This window comes from Xiphophorus hellerii, chromosome 4, assembly GCF_003331165.1.
Source record: "Xiphophorus hellerii strain 12219 chromosome 4, Xiphophorus_hellerii-4.1, whole genome shotgun sequence".
NCBI lineage: Eukaryota > Metazoa > Chordata > Actinopteri > Cyprinodontiformes > Poeciliidae > Xiphophorus > Xiphophorus hellerii.
Window position 1 is genome coordinate 26,843,384 of NC_045675.1, and position 27,456 is coordinate 26,870,839.

The 27,456-nt window shown below is 39.0% G+C and overlaps 2 protein-coding genes across 3 annotated transcripts in view; one reads left to right on the top strand and one right to left on the bottom strand.

Annotated features, from left to right (window-relative positions):
* Positions 1-845: 845 nt before the first annotated feature.
* Positions 846-4,979, bottom strand: LOC116719130 (ubiquitin-like protein 7). Its single transcript, XM_032561523.1, has 11 exons — positions 4,869-4,979; positions 4,292-4,483; positions 4,047-4,166; positions 3,780-3,865; positions 3,288-3,372; positions 3,148-3,205; positions 2,926-3,059; positions 1,873-1,922; positions 1,611-1,787; positions 1,380-1,493; positions 846-1,244 (listed from the first exon to the last, which is right to left on the bottom strand). Exons 2-11 carry the CDS (start codon positions 4,464-4,466, stop codon positions 1,104-1,106), a joined length of 1,140 nt encoding a protein of 379 aa, XP_032417414.1. The 5' UTR covers positions 4,467-4,483; positions 4,869-4,979; the 3' UTR covers positions 846-1,103.
* Positions 4,980-5,911: 932 nt separating this feature from the next.
* cd276 (CD276 molecule) overlaps positions 5,912-27,456 on the top strand; it is a 91,979-nt gene continuing 70,434 nt past the window's right edge. Inside the window, exons 1-2 of one of the 2 annotated variants that reach the window (XM_032561188.1) lie at positions 5,912-6,149; positions 15,404-15,499. In XM_032561188.1, coding sequence (XP_032417079.1) covers positions 15,454-15,499 — 46 coding nt within the window. In that variant the 5' untranslated portion in view covers positions 5,912-6,149; positions 15,404-15,453. Of the gene's footprint in view, positions 6,154-15,403; positions 15,500-27,456 lie in introns of both variants that reach the window. The other variant, XM_032561187.1, reaches the window with a different exon arrangement.

Below are 27,456 nucleotides of genomic sequence, written 5' to 3' on the forward strand. Positions count from 1 at the left end.
AGCAAGTAACATCTTGACATCACTGTTTTGTATATTTTTTTTAAAAAAAAGGTCTTCTCTGTGTTTTGGCCCAGAAAAACATTACTTGGTTGAATGAAAATAAATCTAAATCTGCCAGGAATATCTATCATTTTGGCCTTAACTGGACATGAACAGGTCATGGTTTTTTGTTTTTTTTTGCTATATGTTGAATAATGAAACATTTTTGTAAAGAAATGCCTAATACTGCCTGTTATTTCCTTTTCAAGACTTTAAGGCCACACAAAAAGAAAGTTTCAAGGATATTTAAAGGGGTGCTTGGCTGTATTATGTATTTTCCAGGCACACAGTGCAATTTTACAGCACAATCAAGTAACTATATTACCTTCAGTTGTTATAAAAATGATGTATATATTAGAACAGAAGTCATTTGACTTCGCAGTGTCTCTTTAAGAAGCTCCTACCCTCTCTGACATCATGGCAACGCTCCTCTATTATGCTGTTTATAGCCATTCTTAGGAGTGTTGGATTAAGAAGCAGATGTGCAGTTCCACCAGGTGTTTGCCAATTGCTGCAGATGCTAGTCTGGAGGAGCTGAGAGGGGAGGGCTCAGAGGGCGAAGGCAGCTGTGTGGGGCTGAAGCTTGATTTGGAGACTGCAGCGCTAAGAAGGAGCTTTGTGGAAATAGCGTTTAGACATCCCTGAATGGTTGCCATGGGAGATTCAAAGATTCTTCCAACATGCAAGAAGGAATCAAAGCAACACCCCAAGTATGTTCTTGATGACAGCATAACATAAAAACATGATACGAAGCTTAAAAAACAATTAAATGTACATAAAATCCTTTAAATATGATAAGGCATAGATAGTTTTAAACAGTTTTATTATAGCTCACTCACATTTGTAGAAATGATCCATCAAATCAACACGAACATCAGTTTATACAATCTGTGGAGCGTAATTTGAACCGCTAATTAAAACCAAATGGTGCAACAGCAACAACAACCACACAGTGCAAGTCGTAAATGTCCTCATTTGCTGGCAGCCAGGTGAGCCAGATGTTTTCCTGCTCTCGCCTCTACTATGGGTTCTGTCCGTAGGGGGTCCGGGTGGGAGGTAAGGGCTTAGAGTCCGGGGCCTCCAGCAAATATGAGCTCCAAGGCAGCCTGGATATCGCCATCTGTGGCCTGCAGCGCCCTCAGCATCAGCTCCTCGTCCTGGATCCCCATGTCCCTGAGCTGCTGCAGCTGGGACTGCCAACGGCCCTGGCAAAGCAAGAGGAAAAAAAAAAAAAAAAAAACGTGTTCAGAAAGACTAACCTTTTATCCAAACGCCACCTGGTTAACATTTTGTTTCTCATTATCCCCTAGAAGAAATGAGCGCGCTGTGGGTTAGCTCACCTGTAGAGCAGACATGTTGGTGGCCTGCAGAGCTTGCTGCAGAGCCTGGCTGAAGAGATCATTACTGACTGGTGTGCCAGCTGGCATCGGGGCTGCGCCACTGGAGGGGTCCATCTTAATCAAAGAAAAAGATAGAACAGAGTCGCAAAGCTGCCAAGTTTTTGCAGGAACGAGTATTCTCCCCTTGATAAATAAGAGGCAGTAAATCCAGGTCAGTTTTCGCTGTCTAACCTGACCCGCCGATGTCGGGGTAACGGCGCTGCTGTCGGGTGTGCTGGCCAGGGCCAGAGCCGTCGCGAGCTCGCTTTGCGTTATCGGCCGAGGCCCCGTCGCTCCACTGTGGCCCAGAGAGACGGGGCGCATTCCTGCTGGGAGCCCGGCTCGGCTGGAGGGACCTGCCGGACTCCCCTGTTGAAACACGCTCGAATAATCAGCCCACATCCGTATCCATTACAATATCTTGTCTTTATACGAGGTGTGAGAAAAGACTTACCGAGTGGAATTCCTCCTCATCATCTGACATGCCGTCGAACATGAAGCCGCCTGCCAGAAAAGAGATCCGACTCATTTTTAGGGATGAAACGATTAATCGGATTATTCGTGACGAGTCGATTACTGAAATAATCGTCGACTAATTTAGCAGGGTATCTGCGTGTTTCAGAGAGTCCAATTTAAGACCTTTTTAATGCTACCTTGAATGAAATTTAAGAATGAAAAAACTGTAAACATAAGGGAAGGTTGTGGGAACCTGCTGGATCATAATCAAACATAGAAATCAAGAAAATCTGGAAAGTTTCTGGTGTTCAGCTAAATGACAGTATATTTGTACTCATCCATAATAACTAGCAGGGTACGTTGGCATACAATTGAAAGTACCTTCAACCGCCTCGAGTGACAGAATGTAATACTTTTGCTAAACAGAAAAGTCCCATGAGAAAAACAAACTACATATACAAAATTAAATTGTCCTGCCATGATAAAATTTAAGACCCTTGATTAATGTATTTAGTTTCAACTTAGATTTTGAGACATTTCAAAGTCACATCAATTTAAGACTTTTTAAGGATTTGGGGACACCCTGTTTAATAATCGATTAATCGTTAACTGGAGAATACCGACTCAAATACACGTCAGAAGTATTATTTAACTGCAGATGTATCCTTTGCTAAAAAATGCTTAAGTGTACTTAATCACGCTGAGTTACTGGATTTTGGGCAATAAAATGTTTATTTTCTAAATTAAAAAATGGATTGAATTTTTTTGTTTATTTGAATCTTTCAATGTAGTTTTAATATTATATAAAGATGACTGAAGTGGTTAAATGAAAAACCAGCAGAATGCGCCAATTTTTAAATCCAAATAATCGATTAGTCGTCAGACTAATTGGTTACTAAAATAATCGTTATCTGCAGCCTTGCTAATTCTAGACTATTTCAACATACACAACAATTATTAGCTTCCAGTGAAAACGTTACTGTATTCATTAAGTAAAAAAAAAAAAAAAAAGATGTATTTTTTTTTTACACATATCAATCTCATGGCTCACCTGGCATATCACTGTAAGAATTGGCAGAAACATTTCGGGAGGAGCCGGCACTGGACTGGGCCGGCATACTGCCGGCCACCGAATGCAGGACCAGGATGATGGCGTTGACCAGGGCCGGATGTGAACTGATTAGTCTGCAGCAGAAATAGCACTGCGAGTGTCATATTATCTGTCACATGACACCTGGAAAAAAATAAAAATGAAACTAAGAGTCATACTCACATGTCCAGCATGTTGGGGTCCGTGAACTGTACAAAGAGATCTTTGTCTTGAAGCACTCCTGAATGTTTAAAGGGGACATGTTACAAGTTGCGATAAGATGCAGAGCTATAAATGTCTTGTGGGGTTCTGCTGAGTCTTACCTAGACCAACCGGGTCCGACCTGAGCCCGGGAGTGGCTACGATGATCTGATCCAGAGACTCTTTGTTTGTCAGCATTTTATAAACCTCAGAGCAGAAGAAAAGAAACAGACATCAACATCAGCTAATATTCAACATTTAATATAAGGGTGCTTTGTGATAGATTAGCAAAAGGGATGGGAGTTTTTGCCCATTCTTCTTCACCAAATAGCTCTATTTTATATTTAGATCAAATTACGAACAAGTAAGACGCTTAATTAATTAAAGGGTACTGGAGTAAATGGCGCTAAATTCAAAGTTAAACCACAATTGCTTTTTGTTTTATTCGTGGAACATTTAAAAATATATAGCATTGCATTTATGTTTTTCTTTCATTTTGCAATTATGCGCTCCTTTTTGTTACTCCATTACATGAAACCTCAGTAGAAAAACCAAAATGAAATATCGGGACAAGAAACATGTAGCTGATGCAGTATTTGTGGAAATCTACTCACCGAGTCTCTATAGGCAGAGTTGAGTGAATGAAGTGCAGCGTGAAACACTCTAAACTCTCTGGCTGCTGTTGCTCTGTTAACAGGCTCTGTAGAAGAGATCACACACACACACACACACACACACACACACACACGCCCACCCACGCACACACACCCACACACACACACACACCCACACACACACACACATCCCTTCACAATCAGATCTTCTGTGTAATTTACAATAGGGATTAGGCACTGTTCATTATCGACGCAATATCCACAGACCTGGGTTGCCCTCTGGCTCCGGCCACGTCTTCTTGAGAATGTGTAAGGTGGAACCTGGCTGAACTCCACATGCATCCAGTGTAAGGTCATCCTTCAGTTTCCTCCCGCAATGAACCAGCTCTGGACAGACGGGACACTTTAGGTGTAATTTACACATGCGATAGTGTTGTAAACCCTTACTTCCGGTCAGGGAAGCCCAGAAAACGAAGATATTCACAGTTTATTTATTCATTCTACTGACAGACCTATTAGCTCAGGATCTGGGACCGAGTCTGGAAGCTGGGCTGCTACGAGCTGCTTTAACGTGGCCACTCTGTATCCTCCTGGCGGGACGTCCCCGGGCATCATCTCCGGAAAGTGGAAGGTGGATTTGGGCTGATCCACCAGTTTTAACGACAGGTGCCAATCTGAAGAGGTCATCTTTTTGACCTGCACGGCTGTAACCCAAAATACAACCACCACGCAGATTAGCAGATGACAAGCTCTGAAGACACATCAGATAATCCTAGATTTAACCATTCAGGTTGTTCTGGCAACCTGAATGGCTGTCAGAGCAAAGTAAAACGTTGCCATTTCCGCATTGCTTTTGACTAAATTGTTCATTTATAAATGAAAAGTTGTGCTAGCAAAACAGCTGAACCACTGATGCTAGCTGATGCTTAGGCGCTACACAAAGAAACGATTTTAAGAAGTACAAATGAAAGTTTCGTAAGGTATGATTTGTTTTTTGCTTTTTTCGGTTTATAACAGATAATCACAAGTCATGCACAGCGGCTTTTAAATCTACATCTGTGAGCTACAGTGAAACAAATGCACGCTCACCCGTTTTCTTGTTTACAGACACTTACTTCCGGGTTTCTGCCACGTGACCTGTGCTACGTTCACTTCGGCCACGTGAACAAAGGAAAGTCTATTTAGGTCGTTGCAAACGCAAAAATCTATCTATCTATCTATCTATCTATCTATCTATCTATCTATCTATCTATCTATCTATCTATCTATCTATCTATCTATCTATCTATCTATCTATCTATCTATCTATCTATCTATCTATGCATCCATCTAGATTTTAATTATTCTTTTTACGTGGTGTTATGAATCTAATTTTGTTCATTTTGTTTGTATTATTTTAAAATGTTCAATTCAGGAGCACCAATTCACAACAAGTCCCGTTTCAAAGTACTTTAAAAGAACAAGTGCTTCTTTATTTTCAGTCACACAGAATTGAATTATAATTGTATTATGGTAATTCAAAATTGTATTATTTAAGGTAATATCATAAAGTAATATTACAAAAAGGAATATTGTAAAGATTATTTCAGATGATAACTAACAAAAAATACAGACAGGGGTATTTAACTATGTGTGTCCTGTATTGATGATTCAGTAATAAAGTAATATTTTTATTATATCTGAGCCGGTACTGTTATATATTAAATCAACGCGAGATTATTTAAACACCTGCAATGGGGGATTGGTTACATTAGGACACAAACGTGCATTTTATAATTGCAAATTAATAATTCATTACACTCTACTGTACTAGAGAGAAACATCCTGTCATTTCAATAAAACTGGAATACATATACATATATTTAAACATGTATTTATTATTATTATTTTTTTTAAAGTTTACAAATGTTGCTGCATTCCGTATCACACACATGGTTTGAGATAGCTTATTAGTGAATTTATTCACTAATAAGTGAATTTATTAGTGAATTATAAATTCACTAATATGATGATTTTGCATGGCTTTATCTATCTGTAATTGTCGTTAATTTTAAATGAATGTCTTGCTTCTTTTAGACCTGCTGCCTTGCAGGCTGTGTTCACTAAACGGTTAAAGAGTGAAGGGGTGTCGGTACAGCGGAGCCTCCGCATGACATCACCGCTGGACAAAGCAGCAAGGAGTGGTTTCTTCCAAGAGAAGCCCCCAAATCAATGAAACAACCCGACAGATAAAAACCCCTGTAATTTTATCTGCCGTCCAAATCAAAGTGCGCGGGCTGCGTTTTCTAGCGGTGCTTTGTTGTGAGAGGAATGAACTGCTCTGGAAAATAACATCGTTTGGGCAGAGGAGAGAGCCACCACCGCTGGACGGTCGGTGAGTTTTAACTTTCGTCTTTCTAAAACACCACGCATGAAATGTGTGCGAGCTAAATAAAAGTGTTTACCCCCCACCCTGTTTGCTTAAGACACACAATAAATAACCGTAAACTTTGGTTATTTTGGAAGTAAACGCAGCGCCGGCTGTGGAGCAAATGGAACCGTGAAAACTTGAAGAAAGACAGAGCCTCTCATAACCTCAGTAGCTCTATTCACAGGCTCCAAAGCCAGGCTTAGTCCGGGGTTTTTTTCACTTCAAACAAGTTCAAAGCACAGGATACTGTTTAAAAAGAGCTAATAAGCTAACGTTAACTAGAACACGCTGCGCCCCCGTTCGGCAAAAACTACCCACTGCATTTATCCACAAAAAGGTTGTTTAAGGCAGCAACAAAAAAAAAAAAAAAGATTTTCTTAAAAAGCAAGACGCGACAAAATCAAAAAGAAAACTGTTTATTCGTGAACAAGCAAACACATAAAGAAAGGGATACAAACGATAAAAAGAGACATGAAACCCAGAGGATAAATGAAAAGATAAGGAAGGTAGTTCAAAGAGATGCTGAGCAAAACCATTGATGAACTGGAGTAATACTAGTTTCTATTTCCTCGTCTCTTCAGGCTGAGTCCCATTTTTCTTTGCCCTTTAACTCACTCATACCACTAGCATTCTTTTCTCTACCAATTCCTTAATTCCCCATTTAATTCAGGCAGTGGTTAGAACATTCCAGACACTCCCTCAACAAGTATTTTCAATTGTTACTAATATGTATAACAGAAAAACATGTGACTTAATTTTCCCCCCATGTGCCGTGAAAGCAATTATCAGTCTTGCAACACCAAATGTTTACATGCTTGTTAAGGAAGAACAAAAATGTGTTGTGAGTAGTTTTACAGATCTATCAACCAGACTGCTTTTTTAATAGAACTATTATGACAAATGTTGATTTTTATGTTGTACATAAAAAAGGCATATACTGTGTCTTTATGTGTACAGACAGATACACAAAAGATAGTTGGCAAAGGTCAAGAACTTTCATGCTACTCTCATTTTAAAACAGCACTAGGGGTGAACCGATTGTAGTTTTCTGGTCCATCTTTAAAATCCTGACCTGCCGACTCCGATTTTGACTGGTTCTGAAATGTTGCTAAATATATCGACAAAGTCACTAGGTTGACAACATTGAGATGACTATTGTTAAGCACGCATGCAGTCGTGAACTGGTGGGCGGTTCTGTCATTGGGAAAGATGTATCGACTGGCCGATTTATTGGTGAACTCCTGCTAATTAGTTGCTGCTCTGCTTGGGAAATATGTTTTTTTAATTTTAATGGAATATACCAAAAAATAGGTCAAATAAAAAGAAAGCATTCATGTGATCAGTAACACCTGCTTATGATATGATCTCTTTGGTTAATAGTCGACATGCTGTTAAAGTTGAATCCATTTTTTAAATAGTTATCCGAGTATTTTCTTTCAATCTTTGCTCTGATTCTTTGTAAATTAGGAAGTAAGGCTCTTGGCTACAGTATAACACTACCTTATCCAAAACAGACACACACAGCATGTACTTGTGTATATATATTGATCAAAACCAGTGGTTCTCATACTTTTCATAACCTCGCTAATTACTAAATTATTCAGTTACCTACAGTGAAGAGAATACTCAATAACTTTGATCTCAAAATTCAATACGGCTACCAAGTGTTTAAAACGTTGGGGAAGGAGTGATAACAAGCATTTATTTGAACTTCTGGGAGTTTGTACCTCAGGGACTCTTTCACACAATTAGTCTGGTCATTGTGTTAGGCATCGGCAAACCTTTGTGATTGCTGGCAACTAGGATATGGTTAAAATATTTTTGGTGCTGTTGCCATTTCTACTGACACTTATTACTGCTTCTGATCATCTCTTCTTAACATATTCTCCACTGTACTTTATTTGTGTGTGAAGTAAAGATCATTGGGCTTCGATTATTTACCTATTTTCTGTTTCATGGCTTATGAACTTGAAATTAAATATTTGATACAAAGACATACACTAAAAGTCACCAGTGGTAAGTATACTGTACCACTGTTTGAGAACCATGTATCTAAACCATTCCTATAGCTTTATGTTTAGGTTCATTGTCTCAGGTCTTTTTACCTTTACTACCTTTGTCCATTATCCATCCTACTTTGACCACTTTCGGTGTCCCTGCTGAAGAAAAACTACCCATAAATATAATCTTTTTCATGTTTACCAAGAAGTTAACTTTCCCCTTCCTTTACATTTTCTTTGTGGCTTGTGACTTCTCCTGTCTTTCTTTCAATGGCTTGTTGATTGCACAGCTGATATTTCCCACCTGAGCAGTGGATCTGAGCAACTCCTCTAGAGCTTCCAAAGCTGTCTTGTCTGTTTCTTAAAATAATTCTCATTCTCTTTAGCCTGGCAGTTTAATTAGATGATGATACCCCGCTTTATGAAATGTTGACGTTTGGGTTGCTGTTTTATGAGTCTATCCTGCTTTGGTTATTGTTAATTTTTCATCCTTGAGCCGTTCCTGAAGCTTTTAAGCACCATCTCTTCACTATTTCTGTGATTTCTGAAGGCAGTTCATCTGACTAGATTTCATTTAGGGGTATGACATTAGAAGAGGGTCAGTACATGAATAATTTTTTACTAGGGTTGCACCAATTGCAGTTTTCTGTCCTCTTGCCAATCACCAATATTTAAAATGCCTGATCTGCTGATTCCAGATTTGACCAATGCAGATTTTTTTGTCTAAAAAGTTTCTAAATTGGCTGATTTTCATACCTGTGCGGAGGTAGATAAGACCGGGGCATAAGATTGGTTTCACATGTAAGTATCGTAAAATTAAGGAAACCGGTACCGATTTATCGATTTTCACCGATATTACCTACTTTGTTTTGCTCTATTACATACAGAAGAAGATTTTACCTTTAAGTTGACGAATTGTGCACATTTTCAATGATATATTATGTATGTATGATTACTTCTTAAGGCAAAAATAATATATTTATGCACACACATGCAGAAACATATGGAAAATAATAAGTTTTACAGCGTGAAACCAACAAAACACAAGAAAGGCCTCGGTCCATGTACTCTTAAAATCACTGCAGCAATGGCTCTCAAACTGTATTTGGGGGAAAAAACACAGTTTAAAAATTACAATGTTTCAGTCTGTGATCAATTAGCTCTGTGATAGACTCGATCAAATTGATTTAGCACTCGATTTGTGCTAAATATAAACTCCCCTCCTTTGTGTAGCTTTATTTAAAGTTTTCTTTGTTACGCAACTCTTCCGATTAGATACTCCTTTCAAATTTATGGAGCTCTTCCTTTCATTTTGATGGCCTAATGTATAATCTGACAAAGTAATATACCAAATGACCTGAGTCATCCTGAGGGCTCATTAAATGTTGGTGCCAGTTTAAAGTGCTCGTTTTGCGGGTTAGAAGTCTCCGTGTCTTCACAGGGTCGATAGTTTTGAACGGTTTAAGGAGCTTGGCTGTGATGCAACTCATATGCCACTGCCCTGAACGCAAGCCATATTCATTATGTCTGTATTGGGGGAAAAAAGGAGTGGACTAAAGAGAAGCATAGATACCAAACTGTTGGAAGATACCTAGCCCTCAGCGAAATTTCCCTAAAGCCTACTGGGGTGACACGGCATTACTTTAAATCTTAATGATCTGTGTAAACTCCCCCAAAAAAGCGTTTATCTTTTTTTGACCTCCATATAAAGTTTAATAGTCCTTTACATTGTGACAAAATGAAATACATGGATGATTATGACTCATGCGCTGACAGCCATTCTCGGAAAGGAAGCCACACTTTCAGGATGTCACAGTCTTCCAGCGACTTCTTTCCTCTCAGACGTAATGGGCTTTAAATGGCACCATTATAAGCTACCGCCGGTAACATCCCTGCAAGCTGGTCATGGTTTTGACACATCGGCGTACAGCAGCGATAGCGACTATCTTCCCTGATCCTAAATACTGACCAGATTTTCTTCGAGTTTTCCACTTGTGTGAGTTGATTCAGCTATTTTTAATCACTTCCACTGAGGTGAGTGGTGAAATGAAAGGGAGGATAGAGGACGCACGCTGGCAAGGTGGCTGCAAAGACCCAAAGTGCTTGACTCATTCAGTGAAAACCCCTTTGTTGGCTTCCTGCTGTCTGGCCAGCCTGAGTCAGGCTCTGTGGTTCGTACTGCTGGCAGATTTCTGCTCAGGATAATTGTGGTATGCATCTGCCCTTTTCTGTCATTGACTGTTTATTCCCTCTTCTGAATCTCAGCTCAATGAACCTTTTCCAACCCTCTCTCTGTGGTGGAGTTTTTTTTTTTTTTTTTTTAATCTTACAAACATTTCTACTTGTCCTTCTGTCTGGGCCTTTGTTGAACAAACGGCAAGCGAAGCTGTGATGGAAACTGAATGCCGAGCCCAAATTTTAGCCCACATCCTTTCTGCTGAAGCTATAAAAAGAGACGCATGGAAAATCCTTTGGGTGAACCATGGGGTGGAGCTACAGAGCTGAAATGATTCATAGCACCAAGCCATAATAGCTGATAAGCGGAATATCCACCAGGCAGCGCGTTGGGCACCATCCCAAGCAGACAGGGGTTATAGCAGCTGCTGGGTGGCTCTCATCTTATACGAAACAAGCTGACATGTATTTCTTTATGTACAAAGAAATTAAAGAAATGTATATGTGTTAATGCTGCAAGTTTTTTTGGTGCTAAAAATATGTTGCTTTTTATTTTTTCTCTTTCGAGAGATTCCTGTATTTTTTACTTACTCAAAAATAGGCTGTTTAAGCTACGCTGATATTTAATTTTGCCTGGCCTTAATATTGAATACTCTCTATTTTTTTTTTGTCTTGATCAGAGTTTCGTTTCTGTTTAATAGTCCTCATGTGGGATGATTATACAACAAATAACTAACAAACAGCAGGTAGGTGCATAAGTTTTAATGTAATGTGGATTTTCCCCATTACCCAAAATTAAACTTTGTACATACACATGCACAATAATAGTTGGTTCATGGTTGCTAAGCAAACCAAATGCTTTTTGCTCCCACTAATAATGTCCTTGCGTGATTCTGCCTACGTATTTCATTTGATTTCTTTCCTGACACACTCAGTTTTTAGGTGAAACCCAAAAACTTTTAATAAAGTTGGGGTCTAGAAGTTTAATGTCAGCTCGTTTTATCTATTTCCAAACTTTCTTCACTTATATTTTGTGATCTCTTCTGTGCTGGCCCACTCTGTTCTGTCCAAGTTAAAACCTCTTGGAGATAAAGTCAAACGATTTGTGTTTAGTCTTTTTTTTCATTTTTATTAAGCTGTCCTACGGCTGTCCAAGGTGTTCCATTCTCTTTTAGTTTGTAGTAAATAGCCCAACATCTCATCCAGTGAGTTTTATGTTAGAACAGACTTTTGTGGATTCCAGTGTGCTTTTAATTAATTAATTAAACCTGGATGAACACAGCAAGCATTTTCAAAGAAAGTAAACCAAATCCTGTTCTTATAGCTGAGAATAGACATTTCCTTCCCCTCCTTTTTAAATTGAGCCTAAAAGAAAAAACAGACTGGATTGCCCTTATTTTAATAAGGCAAACCTGCAAATTTTTAAAAAAAAATTTTGGATCTACAATAATTTCCACACCCCCTCTAGAGAAAACTTAAATTTAATTAACACTTGTACCCCAAATTCATGTTTTTAAAATGTGTTGAAGTTGTGCTCTTTATAATCACACTTTGATGAAAAAAACATTTAAAATGCATCATTAAAAGTTCAAAATCAATCTTGAATGCATGCTAAGGACGAGTGTATTTACACCGTGTTCCAAATTATTATGCAAATTGGATTTAAGTGTCATAAAGATGAAAGTTTTTGTTGTGTTACTAAATTTATAGATGGTATTGTGTGTCAGGGCTCTTTGAATCACTATAATTAATTTCAGAGAGCTGGGTTGATTACTTTGTCTGGTGAGCTCAATTAAAGGAAATCTACTTTAGAAGGATGTTCCACATTATTAAGCAGGCCACAGGTTTCAAGCAATATGGGAAAGTGAAAGGATCTCTGCTGATGAAAATCATCAGATAGTGTAGTGCTGTATGACAAGGTATGAAAACATTAGATATTTAATGAAAACTGAAGCGATATCATCGTACTGTGAAGAGATTTGTGGCTGATTCAGAACAAAGATGGGTTTGTACAGATAAAGGCATAATGAGGAAGGTTTCTGTTAGACAAATTCATCGGATTAAGAGAGCAGCTGTTAAAATGCCCTTACAAAGCAGCAAACAGTTATTTGAAGCTGCTGGAGCCTCTGGAACCTCAAGGTGGAGGATCCTCCAGAGGCTTGCGGTGCATGAACCTACTATTGGGCCCCTAACCAGAGCTCACAAGCAGAAACGGTCCCAGAGGGCCCAGCCGTACATGACGATTAATTTTCAAACAGACTTGTTCACTGATGACTGCAGTGCAACCCTGGATGGTCCAGATGGACGCAGTAGTGGATTGGTGGTGGATGGCCACCACGTCCCAACATGGCTGTGACGTCAGCAAGGAGGTGGTGGAGTCATGCTGTGGGCTGAAATCATGAGGAGAGAATCATTGGTCGGCCCCTTCAGAGTCCCTGAAGGTGTGAAAATAACCTCAGCAAAGTATATGGACTTTCTGACTGATCACTTTCTTTCATGGTTCAGAAACAAGAGCTGCACCTTCCGTAGCAAAATCATCTTCATCATGACAATGCACCATCTCATGCTGCAAGGAATACCACTGTGTCATTGGCTGCTATGGGCATAAAGGGGAGAAACTCATGGTGTGGTCACCATCCTCCTCTGACCTCAATCCTATTGAGAACCTTTGGAGTTTCCTCAAGCAGAAGATCTGAGGGTTTAATGCAGTTCATATCAAAACAGCAGATCTGGGAAGATATTCTGACATCCTGCAAAGAAATTCAAGCAGAAACTTTCCACAAACTCACAAGTTCAATGGATCAAGAATTGTGCAGGTGATATCAAAGAAGGTCCTATGTTAAGATGTAACTCGGTCTGTTAAGATGTTTTTGATTGAAATAGCTTTTGATTCTAGTACATGTGACCACTTAATGCTGCACATTCAAAGAATGACCGTTTGCAGTTCTTTATAATCCATAAAATGTTTAGAAAATCTGCTGTGCATAATAATTTGGAACAGTGCATTTTGAGTTTTTTATTTTTGAAAAAAAATACTGTTCGCATGGGGAGCTTTGTTCAGTAAAATTTGATTTATACTGTAATAGTTAATTGCTTGAAAACTATACTGACCATCATTTGCATTTAAGAAAATCTGAGAAAATATCACTTGCATAATAATTTGGAACACGGTGTACATTCTTTCCATTTTTACAAAAGATTTTAAAAAATCTTTTAAAATTGTACGGTAATTGTAACATGTTGACATTTAGATAAGAAATTTTATTCCTGACTCATTGTCAAAAGGAAGAGGAGCGAGGTCAGGTCACTATCATAGCCGCCCGGAATTCCTGAACACCTCAGCACAGTCAGGGTGATCTCCTCTAGGCCACGCCACATTGAATTTGTAATTCCTGCAAGTCATGCAGGAATTATTTGGCTCAACCAAATACTAAGTACATAAAAATGAAAATACTTTTCAGAAGCCTAAAATGTCCTTTTTATTGATGTTGGGGACGATTCTAATTTTCTGAGAGACTGATTTTTGGGTTTTCATTATCTGAGAGCCATAATCATAAAAATTACAAGAAATAAAGTCTGCAAATATTTCACTCCATGCGCAATGAAGCTATGTAATTTATGAGTTTTAATATCTGAAAGGAGTGACAGAAAAAAATTGGGAGTCATAATTTCCTCATTTTATTTGAGATGTACCTGTACAATGTAATGCACTTGAGAAAGAAGAACAACTGAGATATCCCCAGTGTTTTTGCTCTCTCTTTGTTAAATGATGACCTCTTATCTCGGGGAGAAAAAAAAATCACATTGAAGATTTTCTCATAGTATTTTATAGACAAACAGTGGCCTCTACCAGTGTAGCAGAGATGGATATCACATAAATATTGAATACATTTGAGGGTAGAGAAGAGGGAAGATAGCCTTTTCTATCTCTGTTTCCTCCTAAAGTAGTGTGTGTTTTTTTTTTTACTTGTAAAGCAGAGAGTATGACTTGACTGTTTCCACTCAACTTTGGAAGTCCCCATTTGTCATTACAGCTTTTTTTTCTACTGAAAGAAAAAGGAAAACCCTAAAGGAAGCCAGAGAAAAACAAGCTGAGGTAGTCACCTTCAGAGAAACCTTCAGATCTTTTTCTTCAGAAAAACAATTTCAGTCTTCAAAGATGTTCATACTGGGTGGTACAGCACCATAGGCTTTCCATATCCTCCATGGACTAACGATGCATCCAATTTTTTGTATGACAAAATCTTAGTATTTTTGGGGGGAAATAAACAAATTTGATTTTAGGCTTCAGAAGTCGGTGTGGTCTATGTTTCACTATTATGTTTGTGTTATCAGTGCTTGTGTAATTCTGAGGTGACCCATTTTTGTGTATTTATAAGTAGAGTAAGGTTTCTTAAATCTAAATTTCATCTTTAAATACTTAACGTTCAGTTTTGGGCAGTTTTTAGGCTTTTAACTTATATAATTAATTATAGGTCAGACTCTTTGAAACAGTGATAAAGCCCCTTTGTTCAGCACCAATGCAAAGTTAGCAGCTAGCTTTAGCTTTGTTAGCAGCTAATGGTAATCATGTCCTCACAGTGCTTGCTTGTCTTTTAGAAAGTGCCTAATGTGCTACCAGATAAATCATTTCGAAGCCGTATAGAGACTTCTTCATGTAACCAAGTGTTTCAGCAAGATAGGCGATGAGACTATCAGGGGAAAAAGCTCAAGAAGGACTTCCCTTTATCCTTCAAAATAAAAGTCTCAATCATAAATACATGTCAACATTAAAGCTCTCATTTTCCATTAAGGGCTTGTAGTCACAGCGCATAGTACCAATAGATGTCTCTTTGCAAAATCTTGCCCTGGATCACACTCTGCACCACACACTTTACAGCACTTTGTATTGCCTTGTTGCTGAAAATGTGCTATATAAATAAAACTACTTTTACCTACCTTTACCTTTACTTCTTACCATATTGCCATGTTACTGTATTGTCCTAATTATTTCAACATTTCTCGTATTGAATCTCAGTTTTTTTTTCCCCCCTCTGCAGTGCTGTGTCTGAAGACGTGAACCCGCTGTTTGAATCCATCCTGAAGCATCATGCTAGGCCTCCTGCTGCTTCCAATGCTGGCCGTCCACGCACTGGGTGGGTGTCTCCACTTCTCCTATCCTTTCATTACCATTGAGGGAATTACTACCGTCTGTCACCAAGCTGTAGGCTTGTAATTTTTTTTTTCTCAACAAAGGCTTCATTAGGCCAAACAGCAGTTCAAATGAGGGCACTCCCCAATATAACATGCCTGCAGTCTGGGAGTCATAAACCTCCCTGTTTAAACTCTGTCCGTCTACCCAGACAGGTCTACAGAGACTGTTTTTCTAGTCATACAGATGCTCTCGCTATATAAGCAGTGGCCTACTTTTCATGGGAAGCCATTTGAGTTTAGTTTTTACAGTGTTTTAAATCTTTGACATTGAGATGTTTTCTTTTTATGACTTTTTATGATTTCGTAAAGCAAAGACGCTTTGACCTTTTCCGTGAGATGCAGTGGGGAGAGCTTGACGCTCTCGACGAAAAATGCTGGAAGTGCTGTTTTTCTGCTGCGACTAAGAAAGTACAATGAGGAAGTTATCTTCTCGTATTTCAAAATACAAAATAGTGGCGTGGCTTAGACTTATGTTGCAACTGAGAATTCATTCCTCACGCACCCAAAGATTTTACTCCAGGAGAAGAGCTTCTGTCGTCCTAAAAAAACAAGAAACAAATGGCCTGGATTGGTTTGATAGCATTGCCTGACACGGTGAATAAAAAGAGACTGAGTATGTCATCACAGGGACGAAGAAGGCATATTTTTGTAACCATAAAGTTTTTCCCAGCTGGTCTGTGGCTGACACATCATCAGTCTTTGGCGAACATACAAAATCTACGAAGAAAGTTTTATCTTCCAAATTCATGTCACTTTTTCCCCCTTTTTTTCTGTTGGAATTGGCACAAGCTTCTATTGGCCATCAGCTGCACATTTCAGTCCTGACTCAGTGGACCTAAGTGTCTTCAGTGGTTCATTAGGGACCTATTCTCTCCCAGCACAAATGGGCTTGCGGCCTGCTCATTACTTGCTGTCTGGCATTCAGTGCCTAACTCGTTCTCCACGCTGGGGGGGAGGATGGGGAGGAGGTGTCGTGGACTGATGGAGCTCTTTAACTCACAGGTAATGGGCTATTGTAGCTCACACAATGATTCACTTTCTCTCTGCTAACTGGAGCACTAAGTGAATTAGTTGAAGTCAGGTTTGATACTATAGACTTCCCCTGTATCACAGTACAATGAGACAAAAGGTACATGCAGTGCGAACCTTGTTTGGCTTATTAGAAGCTGAAAAGATATCCCACCACACATTGTCAAATAACACAGACGAATTCAAATCTTCATCTATTGGTTGTGGTATATAAAATAATATTACAATCACTGAAAGGGTGAATAAATGGTGGATAACACTTATTATCTCTACAGTGTGGCACCTGTTAGTGGGTGGTGTGTATTGGGCAGCTAGAGAACATTTTGTCTTCAAAGCCAATAGTTAAAAGCAAACAAAAGGATTTGAGACAGTTTGACAAAGGCAGGATTGTAATGGCTAGATGACTAGGTGAAAACATCTACAAATCTGTAGCTTGTGAGGCGTGTCCTCTGTCTACAGTGGTACTATCTACCAAAAGGGATCTAAGAAAGGATAATTGGCAAACTGATTACAAGTTCATGCGTAGCCTTGGGTGATGTGCATAGGAAGAAACGCTTCTCCGGTGTGGTCAGACTTTAAGCAAATGAAGATCAAATTGCTTAAGATCTTGAGGTTGATTTTATGAGAAAATATTGCATATTTTGCAACATATTGCATTTTGTTGCGTATGGGGCTATATAGCTGCAGACCGGTCAGGGACCCATGTCCACAACCCAAAGCACCAACAATTGACACATGATCATCAGAACTAGACCAGGTTATAAAGGGTTGACCTGGTCTGATAAATCACATTTCATCTTACATCACACAGTGTCCGGGTAAATGTGGTAGACTAACCATAAGCCTAACCCTACCCTCATGAACACCCGGGTGAGCCATCACACCATCACTACTGACTTGCAGTGATAGTTTGAACAACGTTCTGCTGCGAGTTTTTGAATCCTTCCATTCATGTGGATTTCAAATTAACATCCATGATCTAGCGAAGTGTGGTTGTAAACCATGTACATTCTTTCAAGCAATCAGAATTGCTTGATGGCGTTAGCATCTTTCAACACGTAATGCACCCTGCCACAAAGCAAAAAAGAGTCAGGAATGATTCGAGGCAACTTGACTTGACTTGACCCAGATCTCTGTCCAATAAAGCATCTGTGGGCCATGCTGGACAAGAAATTTTCATCCATCGAGATCCCACCTTGCATCTTATAGGACTTAATGGCATCTGCTGCAAGTATCTTGGTGCCAGATACCACAGCACACCTTCAGAGGTCTTGTGGAGTCCATATGTAAACAAATAAGGTGTGTTTTGGCACCAAAAGAGAGTCTAAAAACAGTTAACGATTGGGTAGGTATTGAATTGCAATGTGAATGTGCATTTCTTTGTTTTTCTGTTTTCAGTCAAACCCAACAGTCATTATCCAGAGGGATAACTAATAAAGGTCAAATTGATTACTTATTTTTTCCTTGTAAGTCAGAAAACTGTGTTCATATTTTTATGTGGGTGACCGTCTCTTGGTTACGGAGATCCCATCAAGGGATTACCAGCTGCAACCTTCTCTGTAATCCACTGTGTCATCATAGCCCAATAACTGGAGCGCTTTCTCATATCACTAGATACGATTTCACTTTGCAGGCTTTGCCAATAGTCACATTGTAAGAACAATACTTGGGGGAGAAGAACACATGGCAACACATGAGTAGGATGTCATACAGAAAGCCTTATCTTGCTTTAGAAATCAGCCTATTAAATCTCCCTCAGTAAAACTCTGTCCAGTACTTACCTAGTACTGCACACAGGCATACCGGGGAGGAATTGTTGGTTTTTGTTTAAACTAATGCCAAAATATAAGGGCTCATTTAGTGTTGCATTGACCTCTGACCCTTAACTTTTAAAAGCCTAAGAGTGTTTTCATCAAACATCTCCCTATTTGTTGTTCTGAGTGTCAGCAAAATGGACAAAATGTCATTGTGTTACAGTAACGAGTGAGCCACAACAAATGGCTGAGTAAAGTGATATCCTTGGCTCACGTCAGCATAACACACGGCAGTGTCAGCCAGTGGCACGGCTAACAAGAGACTGTCTGGCTAATTGCTTGTTGTTGTCATAGTGTGTGTTCACTTAGCACAGATGCAAGGCTGCCAGAACACGCTGTGTTGCGACTCGTGGTACCAAAAACAGTCAAATTCATGCAAATGTAGTAACGGAAGCCTCACCCAGAAAAACGAGGGGAGTTCGAAGGTAATTCAAACCAGCTAGCATAATTGGAGAGACTGCATCTGGTGTAGTAGTGGGCAAGCAGACGGGCAGGCCCCGGAGCGTGAAAATAGCCCTCTCATGCCTTTATCTCTGGTGTACTTTTTAAAGGTCTGCTAACTATGAATACCCTCTCCCTGCCCTCCTTTTCTTTTCACAGCAATTGATTCTGCAAAGGGGGGACACTTTAGCCTGTGCAGAAATTCAATTTAGGGTTATTACCCCGTATCAGTGATGTTCTTGCTAATTTGATTGCGTCCAGTAAAGTATCCTTTAAAAACAATCGAGGACAGGCTCAACAAAGATTGGTTTCGCTGTAGTGCATACATAATGAGCTGTCTCTGTTGGCTTGCCTCTGTCTCGTTGGTTTTCAGCTATTTTTTTTTTTCATTATTTTTTTTTTCACACCACTTACTCATTGAAGCAAAGTGCATTACCCAACAAGCATCTCATGATTATTTCAACAAGTTCTAAAAAGGCTGGCTTGTGGGATCGTTAAAATATTGATATGGATTATATGCTGTGATTGTTGCTCTGACCGGGGAGAAGGGGCCTACAGCCATATGTTGATCTCTTTGTGTGTAGTGGGCTGTGATAAAAGGTGTTGAATGGATGCTGATCTGTGCTTGGAAAGTATCACAGCTTCCCTCTTGCTGCTGGAGCATACCAGCTGCATCCACAGGTAGATTCCTACTAGCTGGGTAAAGTAAGAGTGACATGGCGGTGACGCTATCATAATTAGGGTTCTGTGATTGAGACAGAGCCTTGACAACAACTACCGGTAGATTGTTTATTTTGCATCTCTCAGTGCATGAACAGATCAGTAACAAAAGGTTTCTACGTAAAAACAATTAAGGGAGCAGATATTAAACGCATTACTTACTCAAGCCTATTCAGTTTTAGGAATTTTGAAGCTGTTGAAGCAGGTAATCCACAGTTTTCATACAGCTCATAAAACAATATGAAATGTTAAGTATTACAGACGTAATCAAGTTATATTTCAAAAATAAGGTAATGAAAAATAAGGTCTGCATTGGTGTAGCACTTCATCAAGTCCAAGGGCTCCAAAGTGCTTTACACAAGTCATTCACTCATTCATACGCACATTCACGCACTAATGATGGTAAGCTAAGTTGTAGCTTGTTAAGAGGGAAGGGCGGTGTTCCTCTAGTTCAGGGGTCTCAAACTCCAGTCCTCAAGGGCCGCTGTCTTACAGTTTTTAGATGTGCCACAGGTACAAAACGCTGGAATGAAATGGTTTAATTACCTCCTCCTTGTGTAGATCAGTTCTCCAGAACCTTGCTAATGACCTAGTTATTCTATTCAGGTGTGGTGCAGCAGAGGCACATCTAAAAGTTGCAGGACTGCGGCCCTCGAGGACTGGAGTTTGAGACCCCTGCTCTAGTTTGTACAACTTAATATATCAACAGCGACTGAAATATTATCAATCGCCGTTTGTTGTGATTGATCATATTTTCAATAGCCTAAGCTGCATTTCTCGTAAGTGACAGAAAGATGTCATTTAAGGCAGCTGACTAGCAGAATACATGGTCAGGAAGAGGAACCGGCAGCTCTACGCTCGACATAGCCAGCAAAAAGCTTTCCACAGAACTTTCTCTTGGAATCTCAAGAAAAAGTCTTTAAAGTAGAGGAACAGTATGACACACATTTTTAGCAGTTTTGTATTGCTAACCTGTTTAAACCTTGGTACACCTTAATCTGCATAGCAGGCCGTGACCGTGTGAGCCTACAGCCTGTATAGTTTATGAAACACACCATGGAAGTCTGAGACAATTCTATATTAACATAAGCCAACGTATTTCTAATCTGTCTAGTCTTTCTTACTGCTTTCTGGTAAGCTTAGTGTGTCTCAAAGGAAAAAAGAGAGAAGGGAGTTAAAACTGAGAATGCATACAAAATGATATTACAATTTATACAGATTTTTCCAATATAGAAACTTGAATTCTTTGTCAAATATTGTAAGTTTAGCTATTATGATCCTAGTGTCATTTTTTCTTTGCATATTGTTAACTCATACTCGCACTTTGGAAAGACACTAGGAGATCCCAAAGTCATTTACACTTTCTAATTAATTACCTTCTGTTAATTGTTATATTTTAGATCATAAAGTATGATTGAAGAACTTTCACATCATTATTACCTTACAAACCCTTGAGGGAGCTCTTTGGCTCTTTTTATTAGCCAAATCTTGCGTTGATTTCAACTCAGGCATGTTCATTTGAGAATTATTCTGGTCCATCCTTCACAAACTCAAGCAATGAAATGACAAATTCAAATGCGATTCTGTGTTTGAAGAAAATCAAGACCTAGGCATATTTTAGTTTGCTAAAGCAAACTTTTGCACACACCACAGTTAATTTAAATTATGTATGGCTTGTCATTGTTAGAAATTAGCCGCCCCGAGCTCTGACTGACTCCATGACTCTGCTGCTATATTTGGGTGCTCCACTGTTCGTCACCCTTCTTTTCTGTCCTCAGCCGGCTGCTCATCAAAGGCTCTCCGTCCCTCAGGCTTGTATGCCAGAGGCTTGCCTTTATCTGCCTACTTTTCTTCTGCAGACACTTGTACCTGAATGCTAGAGTCCATTAACAGCTTATTGACGGGATATGAGCTGGCTTGCATCCATGAAGAATGGAAGGGGGGGGACAAGGGAGGGAACTAAAGAAAGAAAAAACCTTGAAAATGGAGTAGTAGCTAGTACTTTTTATGGGCCATCAGCTGTATTTCCCTTTCAATGGGGAAACTAGCACTTCACAGCGGGTTTTTTGGGAGCAAAAATGGAGGAGATTATCTTCTGTTCTTAATGTTGAGTTTTACTTTTCACACTACAGAGTGCTCGATTATCCAACCCCTACTTTGCCTCATCACTGAGGAGGCATTTCTGCCTAGGATGCAGAAAATATTCAGTGTCTAATTTTGATCCACATCATGCTAGCTAAGCACACACATTCTTAATGATCTCCAGATGCTGCTTCTCTCTCTCCCTTTCTAGTGTTGGCATTATCTAGACGTCCACTTTGGACAACATGAAATCAAAAACCAGCTTTCCCTTTAGACCTATACAGCCATTTTATAGATCATAAGAATTATCAGTATGAAAGGACTCGCAGTTCTTTTGAGCACACTCCTTTGAAGTGTAGCTGGTGCAAAATGCCCAGAATGACAGTGCGCTTTCCTGCAGTCCCACTGCTTGACAGATGGGGGCAGTGTCGTAAAAGCATTTTTCTTTTTGCCCTTGCTCTTCCTCTGGCTTAACTCAAACATACGTCCATTGCAGTCTCAGTGTTTCACCTTACATATCCGTTTGCTCTGCTTTGTCAATATTGCCTCTCTAATTTGCCCTCCAATGCTAATGTTTGATTTCCTTCATGTATAAAATGCTTTTGTTTCCGTCTGAGTTGTTTGCTCTGATGGAGAATGTACAGACATACAGTATATGTGTACTCGCTGTAATAGACAAATGGCTTCACTAACTGTCCAAATGGAGCCACTCAGCAATTAAACGGCTCCAATTATTTTATTTATGAAGAAAGACTTGAAGGTAACGTCCTTTGTCTGGTTCAATGTTATTGAACTGATATTGAGGCTGAAGTGGGGTTGCGTCTGAAGCTGGCAGATCTTCGTATTGAATTGCCAACTAAAAGATGAATGCATGCAATGCTTACATATATCGAACATACCTGCTGAATAAATCAAAGAGCTGTCAAAGTAATTATATTCTTATACGCATTGCTAACTTAAACAGCGTGGCGAGCTTTCCTGTGCTGTGTTTGTTTTTGTATGTCAAGGACAGTGCAAGGGCCCCAGCACCTGTGTACCTCTGTGTATACGTGTGGGTGTGGGGGTGTGCATGCGTGCGTGTGTGTGTATGGGGCTGTTGCTCGTTGTGATTATGGAAGCTCCCTGCTCCAGAGCAGCTTTGTAACAGCATCTCCATTGTAGTGTCAGGATACCTCGTGTCCAATTCCTCAGACAGTGTGATGCTGTGGAGCTGTCAGCAGTAATACAAGTGTGGAATATCAATGTGCTCCCTGGCCTTTGGGTGTCTGTTTCTGCATGAAATTGGGTGTCTGTGTGAGTGTGTGCCACTGTGTCCAAAGTGGAATTTTGTTTGCATTTTCTTGATACCAGTGCAATTTCTGCTTTATGAAGATAAATACCTAAAGATGTATTTTTTTTTCTTTTTTGATTATGACAGTGTTAAAGTAGAGATATGTCATGGTGTCCAGAAAGGACTCATTACTTCTTTTCGTATGCAGTTTTTTTTAGAATAACCTTATTTAAACCTAAATTTGTACATTTTATATATATTTTAATTCACTTTTTTTAAACAGCTTGTTAATACTTTCTTTGTTTTGTCCCCACATACCAGGTGGACGCTTCTTAATATATAACTTTGCTTCCCTTTACCTGCTTAAATCTTTACATTTCGCCCATTTACTCCACTATTTATAATAAAAATACAAGTTTTTAAATTGCAAAAATTAAAAAGATAAAATTATTATACTTATTTTCTTAAATGAGCCAAATATGTTAATAATGTAGCTTTGTTTTAATTTAATTTGTGGGTTTCCCCCAGAAAACTTCCCAAGCTCGGTGGTATTCATCCAGTGGCCCATCGTGTCTTTGAGTTAAAAAAATGTTTAAAGTTGACAGGAAATTTGAAAATGTCACTAGGTAGATATGTGTTATTGGGATACATTATTAACAATACCTAAACAACAACTATACAGTCTTAAAAAAGGCAAACATGAAAAGTTCCCTAAAATCTCTTAGCCTGGTGGGGATGCAAGTAAAGCCTGGTGACCCACCAGGCTTATAATACACTGAGGGAAACCCTGACTTTTCACCAATATTTATTCACTCACCAAACACCAAAGTATACACAATGTTAAGTTAGATGTTTAAAACATGGGAGATATGATGGAACAATGTTTCATTCATTAAAATGGTTTGTGTTTCACGTGAGAAAAGGTGTTGGTAGGAGACAAAATGGCAACAAGTTGGAATAAAATTGGGGCATAAATTGCAGAAGTAGAGTCCTTACTCACAGCTAATCATTTTGCCTCTTTGCCATTATGTACCTTTGCAGTGTTGGTTGGGTATGAAACGTGGGCATCTACTTCAAGATATTTTGTATCGACCAATCATCAAGGAGAGGTTTCGTACACACTTAAAAAAAATCTGACTAAAAATTATTTTTTTCTGCAGTACATCAAAGGAGCGTGGTTTTATGACTCCAGTGTGGAGACACTTCTCTTAATGGAGATCAAAATTATTAAACTGAAAAATAGGAAAATAGCATAAAACAGAATTTTAAAAATAAATTTTTTACATTATAATTACATTTGTCACGCTAGCTTGTTTTGTGTCATATTTAGTGGAAGTGATTGGATCTCTTTAAAGCCAATTAAAAGCACCTTTTAAGACATTCACACTTTGGCTCAGGTGGGATGTACTTATAATTACTTTCTTGTAAATAAGTTATCTTTTGTAGATTCTTATTAAATATTACTGGTTTTGTTAACATTCCAATGTCCCAGTATGTTATGCAGCTACACCGGTGTTCTTAAACTAGCTCACTAAAAGAGGATGTAGCCATTATTAAACTTACTAATTGTACCTTTACACTGCATGTTATTAAATGTGAAGTGTGCTTGCTGAGAGGTTTTTGAAATGTGTCTTGGTTCATGCAGTGGCAAAAGCTGTTTAGATAATTCAAACATCTGTATTCCTTTGAGAATCCCTCTGTGTGTGTATGCTATGCAAGTATTTATGTCCCCTTAAGTTATTATTTCTTTACTGTACACATTAGAGCCACAGATTTCCATGTAGTTTATACTTAGGAATCATTAAAAAAAACATGACATGCCTTCATATTCAGCTGCCCTCTCCAAGTCAATGTTTTGTTGAACCATATTTTACTGCAGTTAAAGCTGAACATTTTGTTTACTAACAAACTGCATTATGAGAATGAACTTCTATGAATTAGAAAGGTGAGGGATAAATGTCACCTTCCAAAAGGATCCTAAACATACAGCTACAATGGGATGATTTTGAGCAAGACACATTTGTGTATTAAAATGGTCCAATCAAAGTCCTGACCTAAATGCTTTTGAGAATCAAAGACTAGATCCAAAAACATGCTCTTCATCTAATCTGATTGAGATTGAGCTATTTTGCAAAGAACTAGCAACATTTCAGTTTCCAGATCTGCAACAATGGTGGAAAAATGACCCAAAAGACGGGCTGCTGCCATCCCAGCAAGGTGGCTCTTAAAAGTATCGATTCAAGGGAGCTGAACATCCACACCTGCCATAATTTTTATACTGTTTGTACAAAAAAAATCTTTGTAAAGTGCCGAAATGTAAAAATGTTAAATGGGCACTCTAGTAACTCCAAGTAAATGTAAAGGCCTTGACTTCAGAAACTACTTGCTCATCATAAACCACATAGCAATAGGGTTGGATTGATTGTCAACAGAGTTCAAAATCTCTAATAAAATAACAGCTGAAATGATCGAACCACTTACAATCCCGCTTCCAGTAATCTGGTGTGCATACTCATACTGTAAACATAAATGCACGAGAGAGCACGCGTGTGCACTTGCATGTCTACATTTCCAAGGTTAATGCCAGGTCATTTACTGAGCAAATAGCCTCGTCCATTACCTTGCATGCAGTCTTTCTTTAATAGCTCAGATGCACATAAGTGCTGTCTTGCTTGAAACCCCGCTGTCTCTCAATCTTACAGTCAGCTTTCACACTCATCTCATGGAAAGAGAGCGGAATGGAAAAGTCCCGTGTAGAGGCAAATCCGGCAGCAGCCATGTCTTGCATATCTAAGGCTGTCAGGATGGCAAGAGCAGCTGATATTGACAAGGTGGTGGGTAGCCATGAAAGTACGAGTGGAGCGCAGTGTGAAGATTACTCGCAGCCTTATTCTAGCCGGGCCATGTCTGGCTGGCGAGCGGGGCCCATTGCCAACACTCGCAAAGGCTGTAATGAGTTTATTTCATGTCGGCTGTGAAAGTGTTCGTCTCCGTCTCGCAGGCACTCAGACAGAGTTGAGGCCCATAAACACAAAGTGCAGCGTGTAAATCCCCACCGCCTGACGTCTCCCAGCCTGCCCTCTATGGCTTCTGAGCATCTCTTTATTGGGGTGAGGGAAGGAGACGTAAGATCCTCACCTGCCCCCCTGAGAAGACTCCACGGGCCTCCCTACAAGACCCCCGCTAAAGACCACCTGTGTTGTAATCTTTAATCTCTCCTGCTCTCTCTTGTATCCTTGGAGAGAACATGTTTTTTGTTTTTTTTCCTAGGTTACCAGAGCAGAGCTGATCGCTCAGCGTCTGTACACGACGTGCTTGTTGTAAACATTGGCAGATCAAAAACAGCACACTGTGATTTGCTTTGGATCGTGGTGTTTCACCTCTGACGAGTGCATTTTCCATGACGTCTATGATCTCTGCTTGTGCGTCTGTGCTGTCCAGTCTCTTGCCCCTCCATGCAATGCAGTCTGCTCTCTTTTGTTCGCTTTAAGACGGCTTTAATGTTGACCTGTCATTTTAATTTAGTGATGGGATTTTAAGTAAAAGACACTATAGTTTATAGTTGTTGCCATTTTTGTTTTTATTAGTTCTAGTGGTAAGATGTGTTTTTAACAAAAAGTGAAGCAACACAGGGCTGGTCTGTTATTTTTCCCATGTGAACAACTAAAACTGTTGTTGAAGGCCATTGGCTAAATACAATATTATGTGTTTTTTTGATTATGCAGCTGTAAAAAAATATTTTTAATCTTATTCTGGTAACATAGTATTTTCTGTGTACTTTAGATAGAAAATACTCTCTTAAATATTGCCATAAAAATAATCTGCATTTGCATATTTTATCCCATTTATACGAACAGCATTATTAAAGTCAACACCTAACTTAGAATAAATGAGGCCTGGGGTCCATAAAATGTCCCAGACTGTGTTAGAGGAATACTTTTTAGGGCGTCTTACCTTTTTAAAGGACAATCATTTCTTTATAGTCAGCTGAGTTATTTAAATTAGGATGGAATAGCAGTAAAGTAAATATACCTTTCCATTATAAAGAGACAGACATAAATGGATTTAAAAAAAAAAAAATCAGATTTGGTTTTTCAATTGAGCAAAAACAAAACATCCAAACTAAAGGTAATAGTAGACAGTAATAAATCCATTCTCCCCGTTTATTGTTGTAAAATCTCTTAAATTTGAAATATTTCTGTCTTCCATCCAGGTGTTGATATTTTTTCTCACATCGGTCCAAGTGATTTTGCAGGAGAGTCTGCACCACTTGCCCTCATTTTCTCAGAAATAATGTTTTCCATTTTGTTTTGGCTTTCCTCTTGACTAAAACAAGGTGTGATTACATTTCACCTCCCACCATATTTAAAAAAATTTTTATAAAGGTATTTGTCAAGAATAAATGGATACAAAGCCACCCTCCAGTTTGGGCAAATGAAGATATTACATGATGGTTAAAATGTACATACAAAACTGAGTAAAAGAGCTATACTATACTAGCATAGAAAAATAAACTCAATTCAATGAAACTTTCAAAGTTTAT

Coding starts and splice junctions, on each gene's coding strand:
- LOC116719130 (XM_032561523.1), bottom strand. CDS start 4,466: ATGACCTCTTCAGATTGGCACCTGTCGTTAAAACTGGTGGATCAGCCC. Junction 3,206..3,287: donor GTCGGACCCGGTTGGTCTAG/GTAAGACTCAGC, acceptor TTAAACATTCAG/GAGTGCTTCAAGACAAAGAT. Junction 1,245..1,379: donor CCAACATGTCTGCTCTACAG/GTGAGCTAACCC, acceptor TTGCTTTGCCAG/GGCCGTTGGCAGTCCCAGCT.